General features: G+C 43.0%; 1 protein-coding gene across 1 annotated transcript in view; it reads left to right on the top strand.

Annotated features, from left to right (window-relative positions):
* The window catches only part of LOC103530470 (mucin-5B), a 43,930-nt gene extending 26,585 nt beyond the window's left edge, over window positions 1-17,345 (top strand). Inside the window, exons 24-47 of the mRNA XM_008496035.2 lie at window positions 72-228; window positions 405-533; window positions 956-1,040; window positions 1,224-1,261; window positions 2,327-2,482; window positions 3,475-3,567; window positions 4,293-4,534; window positions 5,030-5,207; window positions 5,496-5,746; window positions 6,336-6,519; window positions 7,054-7,246; window positions 7,912-8,090; window positions 9,154-9,223; window positions 9,371-9,492; window positions 9,833-9,864; window positions 10,306-10,483; window positions 11,361-11,465; window positions 12,082-12,122; window positions 12,678-12,800; window positions 14,088-14,183; window positions 15,328-15,456; window positions 15,809-15,848; window positions 16,514-16,637; window positions 17,171-17,345. Coding sequence (XP_008494257.2) covers window positions 72-228; window positions 405-533; window positions 956-1,040; window positions 1,224-1,261; window positions 2,327-2,482; window positions 3,475-3,567; window positions 4,293-4,534; window positions 5,030-5,207; window positions 5,496-5,746; window positions 6,336-6,519; window positions 7,054-7,246; window positions 7,912-8,090; window positions 9,154-9,223; window positions 9,371-9,492; window positions 9,833-9,864; window positions 10,306-10,483; window positions 11,361-11,465; window positions 12,082-12,122; window positions 12,678-12,800; window positions 14,088-14,183; window positions 15,328-15,456; window positions 15,809-15,848; window positions 16,514-16,637; window positions 17,171-17,345 — 3,120 coding nt within the window. The remainder of the gene's footprint in view (window positions 1-71; window positions 229-404; window positions 534-955; window positions 1,041-1,223; window positions 1,262-2,326; window positions 2,483-3,474; window positions 3,568-4,292; window positions 4,535-5,029; window positions 5,208-5,495; window positions 5,747-6,335; window positions 6,520-7,053; window positions 7,247-7,911; window positions 8,091-9,153; window positions 9,224-9,370; window positions 9,493-9,832; window positions 9,865-10,305; window positions 10,484-11,360; window positions 11,466-12,081; window positions 12,123-12,677; window positions 12,801-14,087; window positions 14,184-15,327; window positions 15,457-15,808; window positions 15,849-16,513; window positions 16,638-17,170) is intronic.
* The last annotated feature ends 560 nt before the right edge of the window (window positions 17,346-17,905 follow it).

Below are 17,905 nucleotides of genomic sequence, written 5' to 3'. Positions count from 1 at the left end.
AGAGCCCTTTCTCTCATTACAGCCCAGTGCAGCAGGTAGAGATGTGGTAACAGCTGTTGGTATTTTCTCAGGTGAACCCAATACCCTATTACGAATCCTGTATTTCTGACTTCTGTGGCTGTGACAGTGTGGGGGACTGTGAGTGCTTTTGTACCTCAGTTGCTGCGTATTCCAGGAGCTGCAGCAGAGCTGGTGTCTGCATTGACTGGAGAACTCCTGCCATTTGTCGTGAGTATTGCACTGAAAATGCACTCAGCAAGCCAGTGCTCCATCCCCTCCCTGCCCTCTGGCACATGGGAGGTGAAGAAGAGCAGAATTCTGTCCTTGCTGGACATGCTTAACTTCGTGAGCTTTTCTTTACAAGAGGTCTGAGACTTGGAGGATATTTTATTCTTCTCTTTCAGCTGTGTTCTGTGATTATTACAATCCACCTGACAAACATGAGTGGTTCTATAAACCCTGTGGAGTCCCTTGTCTGAAGACCTGCAGGAACCCACAAGGGAAATGTGGGAACCTGCTGTACAGTTTAGAAGGTAATTCTTGCTTTCTTTTGATGCAGTTTGTGGGAGTTGAAGCTCTTAGTGTGGTTTTAAATGTCTTGAGCACCAAGGTTGCTAAAAGTTTATCCCATTTGCCCCAGAAACTCATTGACCATGCCTTGCCTGGGCTGGTTCTCCATGCCATTCATAGCATAATTTGCCTGTTGGCTTTAAATCTGGGGAGAGATAAGAAGTCATTCAGTCTAAATAGCTACCTGTTGAGAAATACATTTGATTAAGAATTAGGGAGAGAAGGAGAAACAGAACCTGGAAAAATAATTGGTTGAATAAAGAATATTCATACAGGGATCACATTCATTTCGAGACCAAATCTGCATCTAATAGAGGTATTTATGTGTTTTTTCTGGCTCTCTGCAAAGCAGACTAAGAATGCTGTGTTTACTTTAACTTTCCAGGCTGTTACCTGGAGTGCAGTCCTGACAAGCCATATTTTGATGAGGACAGCAGGGAGTGTGTCTCCCTCCCCAACTGCACTTCCTGGTAGGTCAGTTGATAGTGGGAGAGGTAGAACAGGACTGTGAGGGACAAGGCAGTCAATATTTGGTTTATGTTAGTAGCCAGCATCATTAAATCCTCCTGTGTAAAAGCAGAAACCATAACAGACATTGTTATTCCACATGCTGGTTCAATATAAACCAAATCTCCTTTTCTCTTTATCTTCAGTGATCCTGAAGAGAAACTGTGTACTGAAGACTCCAGAGGTAACTTTCCATCACTTCCACTGTTCACTGAGTGATGTCAGGACAGAAACAACCCAACATCACAGGTTGCTGCAGGTGTATTGATCACAGGACTCCAGCTAGCTAGCTCAGTGGGGGGATGCAGAGCAGTACAGATAAGCAGAACTTTGATAAGCAAAACACATCCTTTGGCCTGAAGAACCATCTAAGGAATAACCATAGGGAGGAAGGAGAAAGGCATGAAATGTGGTATTCATCTCATCCAGGTAAATACCTCTTCTCCACCTTTACACCTACTTGGTAGTCAGAGCAAACAGGCAGAAAGGAGCCTGAAACAGACAACCCATGGGACCTCTTTTAACAAGCACTTTTAGAGCAGAGAATATCTTGTGGAGGGCCTACTGGCTGTCCACTTCCACAGCTAGCTTAGGAGAGACCCAGCTGTGTGCCTAAAAGACACACTTTCTTAAGGTTTGGTATCAGTTCACTCCCATATCTGGGAGAAAACACATCCAAAATTGCAGAGTGACCCAGTAGACAGGACTTTCCTTCAGTTTTGCAGATTTTCTTACTCTGATAGATATGTTCCCTTGGGTTCCTGAATGTACATTGTCCAGAAACTGGAGAGCCTCTTGTATATTGAAATGAAATTGTTTGCCACTGGATGTTCCTCATTAGTGGATGGAAATGGCTGTGAACACCTTCTGAGCCTTCAGTTTTGTGTCATTCAGCAAGGCAGTCATCTCAGTCGTTTGCCCTGCAAGTGGGAGTGCACTTGTGCTCCATGTTGGGTGAGTAGAGTGCCAGTTCTGATGCTTCCACCAGCCAGGAATTCCTCTGTGCAAGATGACTTCAGGAAACACCTGCAGCAAAAAAAAAAATAAAAATCCAACCCACTTTAAATAATGAGGTAGACTTGCAGTGCAACTTCTCAAGTAGAAATTGAGAAAGTTTTTCAGCCAGGTAATTCATGTTTGATGATATGAGGTACAGAAGGGTAAATCCAGGGTTTGGCTTTCTTTTCATTTGTGTTTCTATTGAGAAGTGTTCCCTTTTCACAAGGCATTTGCTCTTTTGGTGCCTTAGATTGCCTTTGCTGCTACAATGGCAAGACCTATGCCTTAAATGAAACTGTATACAGCCAAGTGGATGGGACTGAGTGTGGTGATGCAGTCTGTGGCCCTAATGGAGAGATCATTAAAACATTCTTCCCTTGCACAACGCCATCCACACCAGCACAAGGTACTCAATTTGTGAGAGGTTTGGTTATGAAAGTCTTTACTGGTAATAAAATTCCTCCAGACTGGAAAAAGACTCCTACTGCATGTCTAGGATAATACAGAATTCAAAGCAGTGAAAGGCTTAGGGATGAAGGGTTAGAGCTTACCATTTTCATGATGGGGATCAAAAGTGTAATTTTTATATATTTTTACTATTGATGGGGTAGAGACAATAGAGAGATTCAACCATTTTTTCAGTGTGGCTTTTACAATAACTTTGGGCATAACACAGTTGGCACTCTAGTGTTGTTAGTCTCAATATTTCATACTTCTAAACCTTGTTTTCCTCCTTCTCCTCACCTGTATCACACTGTGGTTCTTGCTGTACTGTTTCCTGCATTAGAATAAGTCAGTCTCAAATGGGTCACTGGAGCAAGCAAAGGCCACCTGGCTCATTTGAGAAGTTCCAGTGTGAAGGGGATGTGAATGAAAAGAAAACAGGATGTAAAAATAAAAATAAATTAAAAATCTACTTCTAATGAGAAGTATAATGGAGTAAAGGCTAGGAAAGGAAGGGCTGGTGAAAGCAGAGTGTAGGTGACATAGTAAAATGTTTAAATGATCTGTATTTAAACCAACAGATGCTTTGGAACAAGGCATTGAAAGGCATAATGGAGTGCCACTGGAAATCACCTCCCCAAAGTCAGGTGAAGTCCTGCAGGATTAGAAAGTTAAACCTTAAACTGCAATGAATAAATGACAGCAGAAGGGTGATCTATTACATTCTGTATATATATAAAAAAAAAAGCTAGCTACAAGGAGGAATTTGTGTGTATTATTCTAGTAGCATCCAATGTAAGAGGGTGGGTTTAGTGTGTACCTGTACAGAATGGGGTGGGAGTATTAAAGTGAGTATTTTGCCTTTTTCTGTGTGTTTGTAGGGAATGTAATAGATCTCATAGGGCTTGAAAGTAGAGTAACAAAGGATTTGAATGTTGATTTCATTTCCTGCAGAACCACATACAGAACCTGTAACATCTGGAACTCTGTTGCCCATGGTGTTCACTCCCTGCTTTTGCAATAACAATGGAAAACAGATGCAAATGGGTGAGAAACCAAGCAATTGTTTTTTTCTAAACCATCAATGCTGGTTAGATGGTTAGGTAAAATGCTTCAGCAAGTGCTCATTCAGTCTTCTGCAGCTCCACATTACCACAAGTTGTTACATCTTAGGACTGTAAGTAACACCTTGAGAACTGCAGCTCTCTAGTACCATACAACTTTGTCCTGGTTGGGATGGCCTTTGTGTAAGGAAGCTTCTATCAGATGCCAACTTCAGTGAGCTCCAGCACAAACCCTGAATTCCAGAGTGCTGGATATGGAGTTGTAATCCACAATCATGTCTTCAAAACAGAGGAAGACTTCTTCATCTTTTAGTTGCTCCTGATCCACCTGTCTTCTGATCTTTGTGAAGACCAGGTGCACTCACAGATGAATTTATTTTTCTTCTCCTTTTGTGCTCATTTTGAATTCCCTCTGATGTACTAAAGAGCAGAATTTCAGATGAGCCATCTGTGGCCCTCCCTCAGCTTTTGCCATTTGGTGGAACTGAGCTCCAGTTCAAGAATTCAAGGAATTCAGTTCAACTCAATTCAGTTGAATTCAAGGAGCTGCAGACAGACAGTGGCACCTGAACCATTGGGTACAGGCAGAAACAGGGGGTTAAATGCAGGAGAAATGTCAGCACGTGGCAGATCTCTGATGCCCAGGTCATGAGCCTGTACCAGTTCCATGCCCTGTGCTGCTCTAACAGCTTGGTTTTGGCCTTGCAGGAGAAAATGTTTCTGTGCCAGTGAATATTCCAGGTCATTGTGCCTACTCCATCTGCAATGCATCCTGTCAGATGGAATTCATTTTGCTGGAGTGTAAAATTGGTCATACTGAGCCCCATGAGATGTGTGATCCAGACTCTGAAGCCTGCCCCCCAACAGCTGCTCCCAGTGCTACAAGTGAAGTTCCTGCTTCCACGGGGACTCCTGTCAGTGACTGTCTTGGGCTTACTCCTCCCAGAAAGGTGAGAAAATAAAGGTGTTTCCTCATTGCCTGCAGCCAAGATCTGGTGTTCTCCTCTGATGCTGGTAACCAGGAACCACTACTACAGCTGGACTGTAGGTGTGGCTGAATCAGATGATTTAGAAGTGTAACTGAAGCCCCCTAATAATTTAGGGAATAAATAGGAGATTATTCTGTTCACATGAAACATCTAAATGATGAGAGCTACCCAAGCCAAACAGAGGCAAGGAAACCATATGTGGCACTGTCCTACGACCAGAAGCAGGACAGTCCTATGCAAAGTGTTGTAGAACAGAGATAGATATCAAGACTATTGATTGATTGCCATATGTTTCATATTGCCTGATTCTTAGAGAAAGAACAGATGACAAATAATGCCATGTTAGACTGAATGGAGGATACTTGCTGTATGTGATTTAAAAATATTTATTACACTGCTTCTTATGTGCCTCTCCTTTTTTTTTTTTTTTTTTTTTTTTTTCCAATCTGACAATAGTTTAATGAAACATGGAACTTTGGAAACTGCCAGCTTGCCACCTGCCTGGGAGAAGGAGACAACATTAAACTTTCAGCCATGACTTGCCCTCCTCAGCAGCTCCATCTCTGTGTCAATGGTTTCCCATTCACAAAGCACCACGATGAAAATGGGTGTTGTGAAGTCTTTGAGTGTCAGTGTGAGTGCTGCAGGCAGGAGAATTCCTGAAATTCATGTTTTGCTCAGCTAGGCCACAAGAAGGAGGTCTGTGTGGTCAGCCTCTCCACTGTGTTCATGTTAATTCAGTAGCTTGTAATGAAAGAGAAGAGCAGACAAGGGTGTCCTTACTAGGCTGATTTTTTTTATTTTTTTCTTTATCAGACTGGTTATTTCAGCTCTCACTGAAAGCAAGTAAAAGAGTCAAAACCAACTTGTGTTTACAGAATGATCAGAAACCAAACTTGAAGCCTGTCACTCTGTCTTCCAGGTATTTGCAGTGGATGGGGAAATGAGCATTATGTGACTTTTGATGGAACATATTACCATTTTAAGGAAAATTGCACCTATGTGCTTGTGAAGTCAACTCATCCTGACTCTCACAACTTCTGGATTCACATAGACAACTACTACTGTGCTGCCATTGATGGAGCAGTTTGTTCCATGTCCCTTCTCATCTTCCACTCCAACTCTGTTGTTATCCTGACACAAGCAGTGAAACATGGAAAAAAAACAAACTTGGTTAAGTATCGTGTTCAAAAAGAGTTCTGAGTATTATTTTGCTGCAGTTGTATTGCTGTATTGCCAAGTGTCCTGTCAAGGCAAAGGATGAAGCTTGTAAAAAATGAAATAGGGAGGAAATGCAATCACATTCCTTTCTCTCTCTTTTTTTTACTTCATGTCAACAAAACTTTGTGTGTTCTAAAAACTTGGGAAATAATCACATAGTTAAAAGCAGTGTTTTGCTTCCTGACCTAACTATTCAAAGATAAATATTAATATAAATATTACATAGATCAATATAAATTGTATTATGGATATTAATACTATTAATACATTATTGATATATAATATATTAAATAACATGGTTATCTTATTACAATATATAATAATATAGTGTATTAATATATATTGTGTATTGTTAAGAATAATAAATACCTTTAGAGAAATATTAAAAAGGAACCATAAAGAATTGCTTAAATAGCTGCCTTTTATGGACTTCATTTGTTGCACCTGAGCTCTGAACTTGTTCTGCTTCCAGCTACACAAACTTTACACCTTACTCAGCAGAAGGATGTGCATAGAGACCTTTTGTTTCTCTTCTTTTTAGATTTTGTTTAATGATAAGAAGGTTGTTGCAGACATTTCCAAGGATGGCATCAGGATAACCAGTTCTGGTATATATGTCATAGTGGAAATACCTGAATTAGAAGTTTATATCTCCTACAGTCACCTTGCATTTTACATAAAACTTCCTTTTGGGAAGTTTTATAACAACACCATGGGACTGTGTGGTAAGTGTCCTTCTCAGCAGCTCACAGTAATGAATGCAATAAATCTTCCCCCTTCTTTCACCACTTGCTAACATCTCCAAATGTTTGCATCACCATTCATTTCTGTTTCTTATAAATTTTAATAAATTTATCTCTGTTTGGTAGAAAGACAGTCAGGTGACAGTTTAAGTCACTTTCTTCCATTCTGTTCCCAGTCTGTTGGTGGATGGAAATAGACTCTTTCTAAGCCCTCTCTCTTTATCATTATGGGAATGTATGAAATCCAGGGAGTCCTGAGCTAGACAGAGCAATCTCAGTGGCTTCAGCCACCAGGAGAAGTGTGTCAACCAACATTTCAGCTCTGGTTTTTATGAGTAGCTGACAAACTATTTCTTCTAGCCTGCTCTTCCTACTAACAGTTCTTGTGAACTCATCCAGAACCTCACAAACTGTTTCCTCCCTGCAATGAGAACTTCCCTCCAGGTTTTCTCCAAAAGCAGCTTCATCAGCATCAACTTTCCTTACCTTGTAATTTTGCTTTTCTATTTCTGTCAGGTACCTGCACTGAACAGAAGTCTGATGATGCTATGAAGAGAAATGGTGAGGTTATTGAGTCCTTTGAAGAGATGGCATTAGACTGGAAAGTCCCAGATCCTACCAACAATTACTGTAATCCAGGTGTCTCAGAACCAGCTGAGATGGAATATCATCAGCACTGTGAACCTTCTGATCTGTGTAAAATCATCTGGTAAGATAACTCCCCAAAGTGCCAGAAAAATAAGTCCACAAGACAATTTTGTGCTTCCTTGCATGACTTGGGTGAACTGCTTATAGGACATATGAAAATATGAGGTCTAACATGCCTTGGAAAGCTGAGCAGTGAAGTGATGTGTGAATATTCCTGAGTTTGTCAGATCCTTTTCAGCAGCAGCATCAAATTCAGTCATTCCTTAATAATCCTCCTTGGCTCTGCCTCTGCTGTCAGCTCTGGATAAGCCAACCAGGAACTTGCTATAATGAAGTATCTGAAAGCTCTGGGTGGAAAGGAACAGGGTCAGAATATAGTAAGCAAATGTGTGTGATTGCTTTAAAAAATAATTTTGTTGTTTAAAACCACGTTGACAAAAATGACAACACACAGAAATACAGCTGTGAGCTGTGCAGGAGAATTTTCTTTGCAGGTATCAGTCCAACATGACACTGCTTCCTCTCAAAGCACTGTTCAGATCAGGAGGTAAAGCCCATCCTTAATTAATTAATTAGTGTGGGCACACTGTGTGTGAGAGCAATCTGCAGCTGTACCTTTATCCTGGGGCTTTCTCTGTGTCACGGGGGGATTTGGTTCTGCGTTGAATTCTTCCTTGGAAGTCTCCCCAGGCTGTGAAATGCTCTCTGTTTCCTTGCTTTGAGAAGGAACCTGACCCAGTGCCACGACATGGTCCCCCCCCAGCCCTACTACGAGGCGTGTGTGTCCAGTGGGTGCTCAGAGCAGCACCCTAGCACCCAGTGCCAGAGCCTCCAGACCTACGGGGCTTTGTGTGGGCTCCATGGGGTCTGCGTGGAGTGGAGGAGGCAGGCGGATGGGCAGTGTGGTGAGTGGGAGCTCCTCAGGGCAAAGAAAGGATGGCTGGTCTTTTATGGAGTGGGGTGGGTTGGAAGGGACCTTCAAACTCATCCTGTTCTACCCCTTCTGAATGGGCAGGGACACCTCCCACAGCCCAGGGTGCTCCAAGCCCCATCCAACCTGGGCTGAGACACTGCCAGGGATGGGGCAGCCACAGCTTCCCTGGGCAGCCTGGGACAGGGGCTCAGCACCCTCACAGGAAAGAATTTTTCCCAGTGTCTTTTGTTACCTCCACCCCTGTGTTCCTCCACATCTCAGCTGCTTTGGATGTGAGAAAAAGCAGGAACAAATCAAAGAGGTGGTTGCAGTGCAGAACTGGTTCAAAGCAAGTGGGACACAAGCCCATAAATCCCTGCCAAGCCCCTCAGCCCCATCTGTTTCCTGGAGCTTGGTCACCAGATGGCAACACAGGGCTGCTCCCTGCCTGCCCTGCAAGCACCCTGCTGCATCCATTGTTCCCTGCTTCCTGAAGGGACCTGAGGAGAGGCTGTGAAGGGACTGGGAAAAAGTCTGAGGGGGAGAGGCTGGGGGAGCTGGGGGTGCTGAGCCTAAAGAAGAGGAGACTCAGGGGGGACCTGATCACTCCTCACTACTCCTGCAGGGAGGTTGTACTCAGGGGGAGTCTGGGCTCTTCTCCCAGGCAATGAGTGACAGGAGGAGAGGACATGGCCTGAAGCTGCCCCAGGGGAGGTTTAGGTTGGGTATCAGACAGCACTTCCTCAGGGAGAGGGGGATCAGGGATTGGGATGGAGTGCCCAGGGCAGTGGTGGAGTCCCCATCCCTGGAGGTGTTTATGGAAAAGCTGATGTGGCACTGAGTGCCATGGGGTGGGGTTGGGTCATGGATGGATGATCCCAGAGGGCTTTTCCAGCCTCAGTAATTCTGTGATTTTGTGACCTCCTGGCTGGGTTGGAGCTGGGGCTCTGTGGTGCCATGGGGCAGCTGTGTTAGTGTGTGTGTTGTGTCCCTGGTGCAGGGAAGGGCAGGAATGGGTCTGAGCTTTCTAACCTGTGCCTTGCTCTGCTCCACAGAGGTCAGCTGTGCTCAGGATCAAGTCTACAAGCCATGTGGGGAAGCTAAAAGAAACACTTGCTTCAGCAGGTGGGTCATTTCCTCTGGCACTTTTTGAGTTCATTACTTGAAAACTGGAAGGGCAGAAGCTCACATCCTCCTGGGATTTAGGTGACTGACTGCCCTGAGGCACATTCCCACCTCTCATTTGTTCCTCTTTGTATTCCAATCGTGCAGAGAGGTGGTTATTGACACCCTCCCCTCCCCAAAAGGCACATCTGTGTTTGTTGAGGGGTGCTACTGTCCTGATGGAAAAACTCTGCTGAGTGATGATGATGGCACTTGTGTTTCTGCCTGTGGTAAGAAATAATGTAAATTGTGTGATCAAAAGTGGGGATAAGACCCTAGAAGTGCACATTAAGAAGGATATTCTGGGTACAGAGGAAATTGGGGAAACCTTGATACTGACCCTTTCTAGTTAGGCTGGAGATGCTTCAGCTTGGCAGTTTCTGCAGTTTCTTTCAAAAGAACAAAGAGGAGTATCACTAAGATGTTTTGGGTGCACAATCTGTGACAGCATTCTGGGTCCATCTTTCCTCTTTGTGTCTGTTTCTCAGTTTCCAACACCTTTTTTCTATTCTTCTCTTGTTTTTTCTCTGGTTCAGTTCTGTTTAAAGGAATCTGTAATTCATTTTATAGGTTGCACTGCACAAGATGGGTCAGTAAAACAGGTAAGACAAAGAAAAATACTCTCTTTATAGCTCTCTCTATATATATATTTTTAATACTCTCTATATAGTCATTTTCATCTATAAAAATGACTGCATGAGTTTGGATTCTAAGCTTAAACACCAGTGAACTGCAATGACAGTGAGGTGTAAAACAGCAAATTGCATCAACTCCAGAACTTCATTAATCACTTGAGCAGTTTGTGGGAATCACTGTATCCCGGCAGCACTACCAGAATTCCCTTCTGGATATGCATCACCCCACAAAAGAAGTTGGCAGATGATGACATTTTTTCTCACTGATCCCTTCTCCTGCCTTTGGGATTTGAATTCTGATTTTCTTGCGTAATGAATTAGGGCAACCCAGCCCTGCCTTGCAGCAGGCATTCATTAGTATAATGTTTCTTCATTTTGCTCTCTAAACTACTGTCCTTGTTTTGACAGCCCAGAGAGGCTTGGGAGCATGACTGTCAATACTGCACCTGTGATGAAGAGACTTTGAGTATTTCCTGCTTGCCCCGTCCTTGTGCTGTGTCTCCACCTGCCAACTGCACTAAAGTGGGCTTTGTACCCAAAATAAAACCTCGTGTGGATGACCCATGCTGCACAGAGACAGTCTGTGGTGAGTAGGTTATGGCATCATTCAGATGTCAGAATGTGGCAGCACTGCCAGTGTTTCCACTAAACACACTGGAGTGGGCATTTCTTCTACCCACGTGTCAGAAGCTCTCACAAGTGACCTCCTCTGGTTCAGTTTGTATCCTAAACTTGTGCCATGACCCACCAGAAACCCCCCCCTGGATCATCAGGACCAGCAGGTGTTTCACAGAATCCTCTGGCTCTTGTCTCTTCTGAGGTCAGAGGGTGATCCCTGCACAGAGATCCCTCCAGTGAGGGATGTGTTCACCTCCCAAGCTCCTCCAAGGCCTCCTGTGGAGGTTCTTGTTATATATTTGCATCCTCCCAGTCCCAATTACCCCAGCACAGCACAGGATCTCCTCAGCAGCCTGCTCATAACCCTGGCCGTTCCCAGCACCTCCAGGATGAATCACAACAGAGGATCCTGGCAATGGCAGAGGGATGCTTTTCTCTTTCTCATCCCTTTATTCTGCCAGGCAGAGGTCCATGGGCCTCCCTGGATGCCTTGAAGGCGTGAACACTCTCAGGGTATTTTGTCTTTCATGTCACAGCCTTTACATCTTTGGCTCTCATCCACTGCCTCTTCATTTTTTTCACTCTCTGACTCAGTTTGAGTCTCTGTCACTTCTTTGAGGGGTTTTAGTTTTTTGAGAGATGACAATCAGTGAGGGAAGAGAATCAGTAACAAGTGAAGAGCTTCACAGTAGAGCAAGCTTAGAGATCCTTCCCCTGTCCCAAGCTCCAAAAATGTGTGGGTCAAGAATCATCTCTTTGTACTCAATTTCTTGAATGTTCAAGCTTTGTCTGTAACACTGTGGACAGGATGCTTTGGCTTACTTTATCTCTTTTGTCCATTACAGAATGTGATATTAAAACCTGCATTATCAACAAAACAGCATGTGACTTGGGCTTCCAACCAGTAGTTGCTATATCTGAGGATGGTTGTTGTCCTATCTTCTCCTGCAGTAAGTACTGTGTTTCCTTAAGGTCTTTTATTTATTCCTTTAAATACTTCATTTTTTAAATAAATGAGTCAAAAGCATAAGCAGCAGCCTTTCCCCTTCCATCTCAGCCTTTACAATTGGTGAATTTTTAAATTATTTTATTTTTGGAGGTGGGATAACTGGTGCATGCTGTCTGTAGCTGGTATTCAGGGAGTTATTGATCAGATATGGAATGTCAGTTACCTTGAACCCCTCCTGAAGCTCTCCTGCCAAGTTATATTTCCATTTTCACATCCCAGTCCAGCTTCTCATGGGCTTTGTGGCAAGCTTAACTGATTTCAAGTATTGATAAAAACACCCAGGAGTTATATATATCTTTCCACACTGAAAATAGCAGGATATAGAATTATACCCCACTTCATGCATAGCATCTGAGCAGATGTTACATATGGGCTTCTGAGTAGCAATCAGCACAATGCAGTAGTTACTTTTTCCCTCCCTTTTGTGCCAGCTACAAGGATTTAAGGATTAAACTCAGTTCTGTTGTCTCCTCTATATCACAGTTCAGAGGTGAGTACAATAACTGTTTGCATAATTCTTAGCACATCCTTTTTCTTTTCTTTTTTTTTTCTTACAGTACCAAAGGGTGTATGTGTTTCTGAAGGAGTTGAATTTAGGGTGAGTCTTCTTCAAGACATTTTTCTCCATGCATTGATGCTTCCCAAGTCATAATTTTCTCAAGTTGTTGTTTCCAACACTCGCATAAGATCAGGTTTAGAATGGCCAGTAATTTTTCCCTTCCAGTAGCCTCATGTGCTATTGGAACTGTTACTAAGGAGGTGGCATGGGGAGCTTGATTACCAAATGAGATATTACCTATGTTTTAGAGTCAAGCAGTCAGAATTGTGATGAAATAAAAAATTCAAACTCTTTGGATGTTGAAAGATTAATTACCAGGTTAAACTTGGCAAAAATTGATGCATGAAATGTGGGGAATTCATGAGGTAACTTAATAACTCATTTAACATGACTGATGCACTGGGAAGTCAGCCTTGTGGTCATGTTGTGATTCTGACTGTGAGATTTTAGAGATCTGGAGGCATTAATTTCAGGAAGTTCTTCCAAAAATCAATCCCAGGCATTCCTTTTTTGCTAGTCCAGGGGATGTATATTTATTCTACCACCCACTGAATTATTCCTATGGCCTGTCTTCTGTCTGCTCTCTATTTCCAGCCTGGGTCAGTGGTGCCTAAAAGCTCCTGTGAGGACTGTGTGTGTACAGATGAGCAGGATGCTGTGACACAGACCAACATCATCCAGTGTGTCCCAGTGAAATGCCAAACCACCTGCCAGCAGGTCAGCACTGCACACAGCCTCCTTCAGCACAGAGAATGGCTGTTGAGGGGGGATATACTGAAAAGCTGGAGCAGAATAACTGCTTCCTCACTGGAAGATAGCAGGATATAATTTCCTATTAGATTTTTTTGTAAAGTTCTTTTTAGGGCATTGGTATTTTTTGGTCTAGAAAGATCAGCCTGGGAAATATTCCCTGAGGGAGATCAACTGCAAACCTGTTAAACAGAAATTGTTGATCTTCTGAAGGATGATGTGAGTGCAGGTCTGCTTGTGTTGCCCTTTTTCAGCTCAAAAATTAAGACTGTAAAAGAGCTGCACAGTGGTTTATATGTTTCCAGACACTTCAGTACTCCTGAGCTCAGAATCTGCATAAATACTGTTCAGTCTATTACTAAATGTAAGCAGAGAGTGGTTTCTTCTCTATTCTTGCCCAGAAAAGGCAAAATGCACCACCAATCCTAAAACTGAACTATTATTATATTATGTTATGTATTATTATTATACTTTATTCTAAAGCCAGCCTTACCCACACCCTCCAAGAGACCAATGAATACCTAAAACACAGGGGAGGAAATAACTGATGCATGATTTTCACATGTCTCACAGCAGCAATTCTTGTGGTTAATCCTATCAGACCAAGCATTGGTGGTAGACTGCACAAATAATCACACACTGAATCAGTTTATTTGGCCTGACTTGTGGTTAACCCAAAGCAGAACACTTACTGACAGGACCTTCACAGTAACTCAAGTGCCCAGAAGTCACTGTTTAAGGGAAAGAAGTTCTCAGCTTTGCTTGGGCTTAAAGTGTTTCCAACAGGTTTCTAAAGACAACAGAAATGAAAAGCTCTGAGGAAATCTCACAGCAGCATTTCAGGACTTAAAGGAGGCCTCTAAGAAAGATGGGAACAAACTTTTTAGCAGGGTTTGTAGTGGCAGGACAAGGGGTGATGGTTTTAAACCAAAAGAGGGTGGGTTTAGACTAGGGAAGTCTAAATATCTAACATAAGAAGAAATGTACAATGAGGATGGTGAAACATGAGAAGAGGTTGCCCAGAGAGGTGGTTGCCCCATCCCTGGAAACATTCAAGGTCAGGTTGTAGGGGCTCTGAGCAACCTGAGCTGATTGAAGATGTTCCTGCTCATTGATGACCTCTAAAGGTCCCTTCTACCCCAAACTGTTCTGTGACTCTGTGGAACCATAAGATGACTCAGTTCCTCTGCCCTCTGCAGTGCTTCATGAACAAGACATGAAACAGCATGGCTAAAGGAAAATCTGTTCCCACAGGGTTTCCACAGTGTGGAGCAGGAGGGTCAGTGCTGCAGCCAGTGCCAGCAAGTGGCATGTGTGGCAAATTTTCCATTTGGCAATGTCACCATTGAGGTAAGCACTGCCTGGCTCTGCACACAAGGCTGAATTATCAAAAAGACCTCAGCATTTTTTTGAACCAATGTCAGACATCTGGAGGCTGGGAACACCTCCAGAAGATTGAAAAATGCCTCTGTTTCCAAAGTACATGTAGGTGTTTACACAACTGCTCCCTCTGCTGTGTGCATCCCACAGGCACCACTGCAGTGAAAATTATACAGGAATGGGACTCACCCCAATCCTCCTGACACACAGAGAATTAGGAGGGGATGGTGGCACTGTATAATACTGATCTTATAAAGATGTGGCTTCACATCAGTCTGCTCTGAGCTGGAAACAGTGTCACAACCTTTCCCTGGAGATCCAGGCTTGGTGTGAGCTGGGTGATACACCTGTACTTGCACTGGTTCTGAAACTGCTGAGGCAGAAATAAAAAGTGGCAGTGCTCTTGTGCAGTGTGACTTGGTAACACACCCAGGTCATACATCATGTCTTGTGAGCCTGACATTGTGTAGGCATGGGCTGAGCCTCTTTGTTTTTATTAGAGGCTGCTACTCCTGGGAATGGTTCATGGTGCTGTCTCCACCAGTGGCATTAGCAGCAAATAGCAGCTATTGCTTCACTCTGGCTCTTGTGTTCTGCATCTTTCCTATTTCATCTTTTTACTCTGTGACAGCTTCTCTTGCAAACCAGCTTCCTCTGTGCCAACACAGGGTTTTAATGTTTCCATGCGGAGGCTTTGCCTTTATCCATTAATCTCTGTCATGAAGACTTTTCTTTCACAACTTTTGCTTTTTTTCTACCTGTTAAACAAGAAAACTGTTGAGATATCCTCTAAAATAATTTATGTTTTATTATATTTTAACAAACCTACATTAACACACCTACATTCTAACATTTCTGTTCATACCTCTGTGCTCATTCTGCCACCAGCTTTTGATTCTTTCCACCTAGGTGGCCACAGAGGGGTTTTTGCATAGGCTGGAAGTGGCTGATTTTAGTACACAATTTGCAGATATGAGTCCCAGACTCTTACTTTACACTGTAAGAATGACATAAACAACCCAGCACCTCCAACAGTTCATTGACTGTATTAATTTTGCATGATTCCATCTTTTTTGCTGTGCTATATTGAGTTGCTTTTCCTGTTTTTATTCAGGTTGGAAAGAGTTATAAAGCTCCATATGATAACTGCACTGAGTACATGTGCACTGAATCAGCAGGACAGTTTTCCTTAACTAGTACAGTAAAAGTCTGCCTACCATTTGAAGAATCAAACTGTGTCCCAGTAAGTATTTTAGAGGCAGAAAAAAGCCTTCTGGAATGAGCCTTGCTGCTGATCTTGGAGTTTTCTTTACTGCTCTGAATGAGCCTCCTCAGTATTTCTTGACCTTTATGAACTGCTCATCCTTGTCTGAGGTTGATGTGGGTTTTTAGCCCTGAATGGAGCGTCCCATGGAGGTAAAACATATATTTGCATACAACCCACACATTTTACTGGTGGGATAAGCAGTAGAACTTGAAGAGAATTGGGATTTTCCATCACTTGGGAAACACCAGTGTTAGGAAATGCAGTTACTTATTCCTAAGTACTTAGAAATATGTGCATCTGAACTGTGCTGTGCTTGCTTTCAATCCAGGGGACAGTTGATGTGACTTCAGATGGCTGTTGTAAGACATGTGAGTACATTAAATCACTGATTGTCTATTCCAGTACTGGTAGGTTATTCCCTCCTTGTAGTTCTGTTTCTGTGTGTACTGAGACTCTGAAGTTTCCACAGGCTGCAAAACTGTTTTGACAGCAGTAGAGCTGTTTTGTAACTCATAGCTGAGGCTGAAAATCTGCATTTAGTCTCCTTTTCTGTGTTTCAAAATAACTGAAATAATATTAGTTTAAACTATTTACTCCTGATATGAAAATTTGCAGAAAATTTGGAGAAAATACCCTGTATTCTTCCTTCTGGAAACTGCATGGGAAAAGGGCCCTTTTTCTGTAGTATCCAGCAAGAAATCATAGGTTTTTAGAGTTGCAAATGGAATTTATAGCCATTTCAAAAAACCTAAACCCTTCATGTCTCCTTTAGCATGTTCAAGAGTTTCTTTACATGGACTTATACATAAGTCTTCATTTAAGCTGGTCCAGAAATAGAAAAGAAAGCTTTGATCAGAAGGAAGTTTGTTTGCTGAGAGGGTCTCTTAATTTGTTTTGGGTTATTCTTGCTTATGCATTTTCAACAGCAAAAAAATTCCAGCAGGATGATGTGCCCTCAGTTTCCTAGCAGATACTTTCCCAAAGATTTTCTCCCCTGTCTGAAGAGGTCTGACAGAAGTGTTTTCCCCCACAGGTGTTGACCTGCCACATAAATGCAAACGCAGTGTGAAGGAGCAGTACCTCAGCCACAAAGGCTGCCAGTCAGCTGCTCCAGTCCCTGTGCCCTTCTGTGAAGGGACATGCAGTACTTACTCTGTGTGAGTAGGAAACCTTGCTCTGTCCTCCTCCAGGGTTGGTCTTTCTGGGTTCTCAGTGGGCTGGAGCTGCTTCTCCCCTCCCTGCTATTCCCTGGTTGGGAAACTGAGTGTGCAGAACAGAAATCATCAGCCACATGGCTCCTGTTATCTTTATTGCAAAACCAGAGACCTTTCCAAAGGCTAAATTCATTAACTGCCTGGGTTTAAATGTGTCCTGATGGGGTTTTTAAGCAGCTCTGGTGTGTAGTGGAGGGTTTTTCCTGCTCTTTGGTCTCTGCGTGAATTCTTCCTTTCTATCTTGCCAATATGGGCCTAATCCAAAATCTGATGAAGCTGCTGGGCTTTTCCTTCTTGGTTTCACAGAATCTGGCCCTGCATGGATCTAGTAGCATCCTGAGGAAAGGATGATAGGAATAAGGAGAAAAAGAAACAAGAAATTTTGCTTCTCTGCTTGGAATTACCTCCATGTGGAGCAGTAAATACTGATCAGTTTGGGAAGGGCACAGACTGATGTGCAAATGTCATTTCCATAGGTACTCCTTTGAGGCCAGTGAAATGGAACACAAATGTATTTGCTGCCATGAAAAAAGGAGTCACGAAGTGCAGGTGGACCTGGTTTGCCCTGAGCATAAGACAGTCCAGTTCACATATGTGCATGTAGATGAATGTGGATGTGTGGAAACAAAATGCCCAAAGAGGAAATCATGAGCATAAACCAAAGGAAACATTTCAGCTCCCATTTAATGCTTCCCTAGCAAGTGAGTTGTTTAGCAAACAGCTGTGAGTAGCCTTCAAATGACTACACTTCTCTCTTCTGCTTTTTCCTTCTGGTATTATGTGCAGCTATGGAAATAAGCTACAGATTTTACTCTAAATGTCTGTAGAATAAAGTGCTTCTCAAAGAGGACTTGTTCTGTTTCGGTGATGCTGTTAATGGGCCAAGGGGTTGATACCTTTCATCCTACAGTAGTGTAAACCAAGGTTATTACCAGGCATGCTAGAGGCAGATGGTGCCTTTCAAAACTCCTACCTGGGGAAACCAAACCATAACCACAGACATCACTCCACAGGTAGCCTGCAGGGCTGTGATGGTTTTGGTATCATGGAGATGATACACATGGTATCATGATGGAATGGTCAATGGATGTGTGGTCAATGGCTCCATCTTCAGCTGGAGATCAGGGAAAAGTGACATTCCTCAGGGGTCAGTACTGGAGGAGGTGCTATTTAACACCTTTGTAGGTGACATGGATGGTGGCACTGAGTGC

This window comes from Calypte anna, chromosome 5 (genome assembly GCF_003957555.1).
Source record: "Calypte anna isolate BGI_N300 chromosome 5, bCalAnn1_v1.p, whole genome shotgun sequence".
Classification (NCBI taxonomy): Eukaryota; Metazoa; Chordata; class Aves; order Apodiformes; family Trochilidae; genus Calypte; species Calypte anna.
Note: the sequence above shows the minus strand (reverse complement) of the source record. Positions and strands in the feature narration are given on the sequence as shown.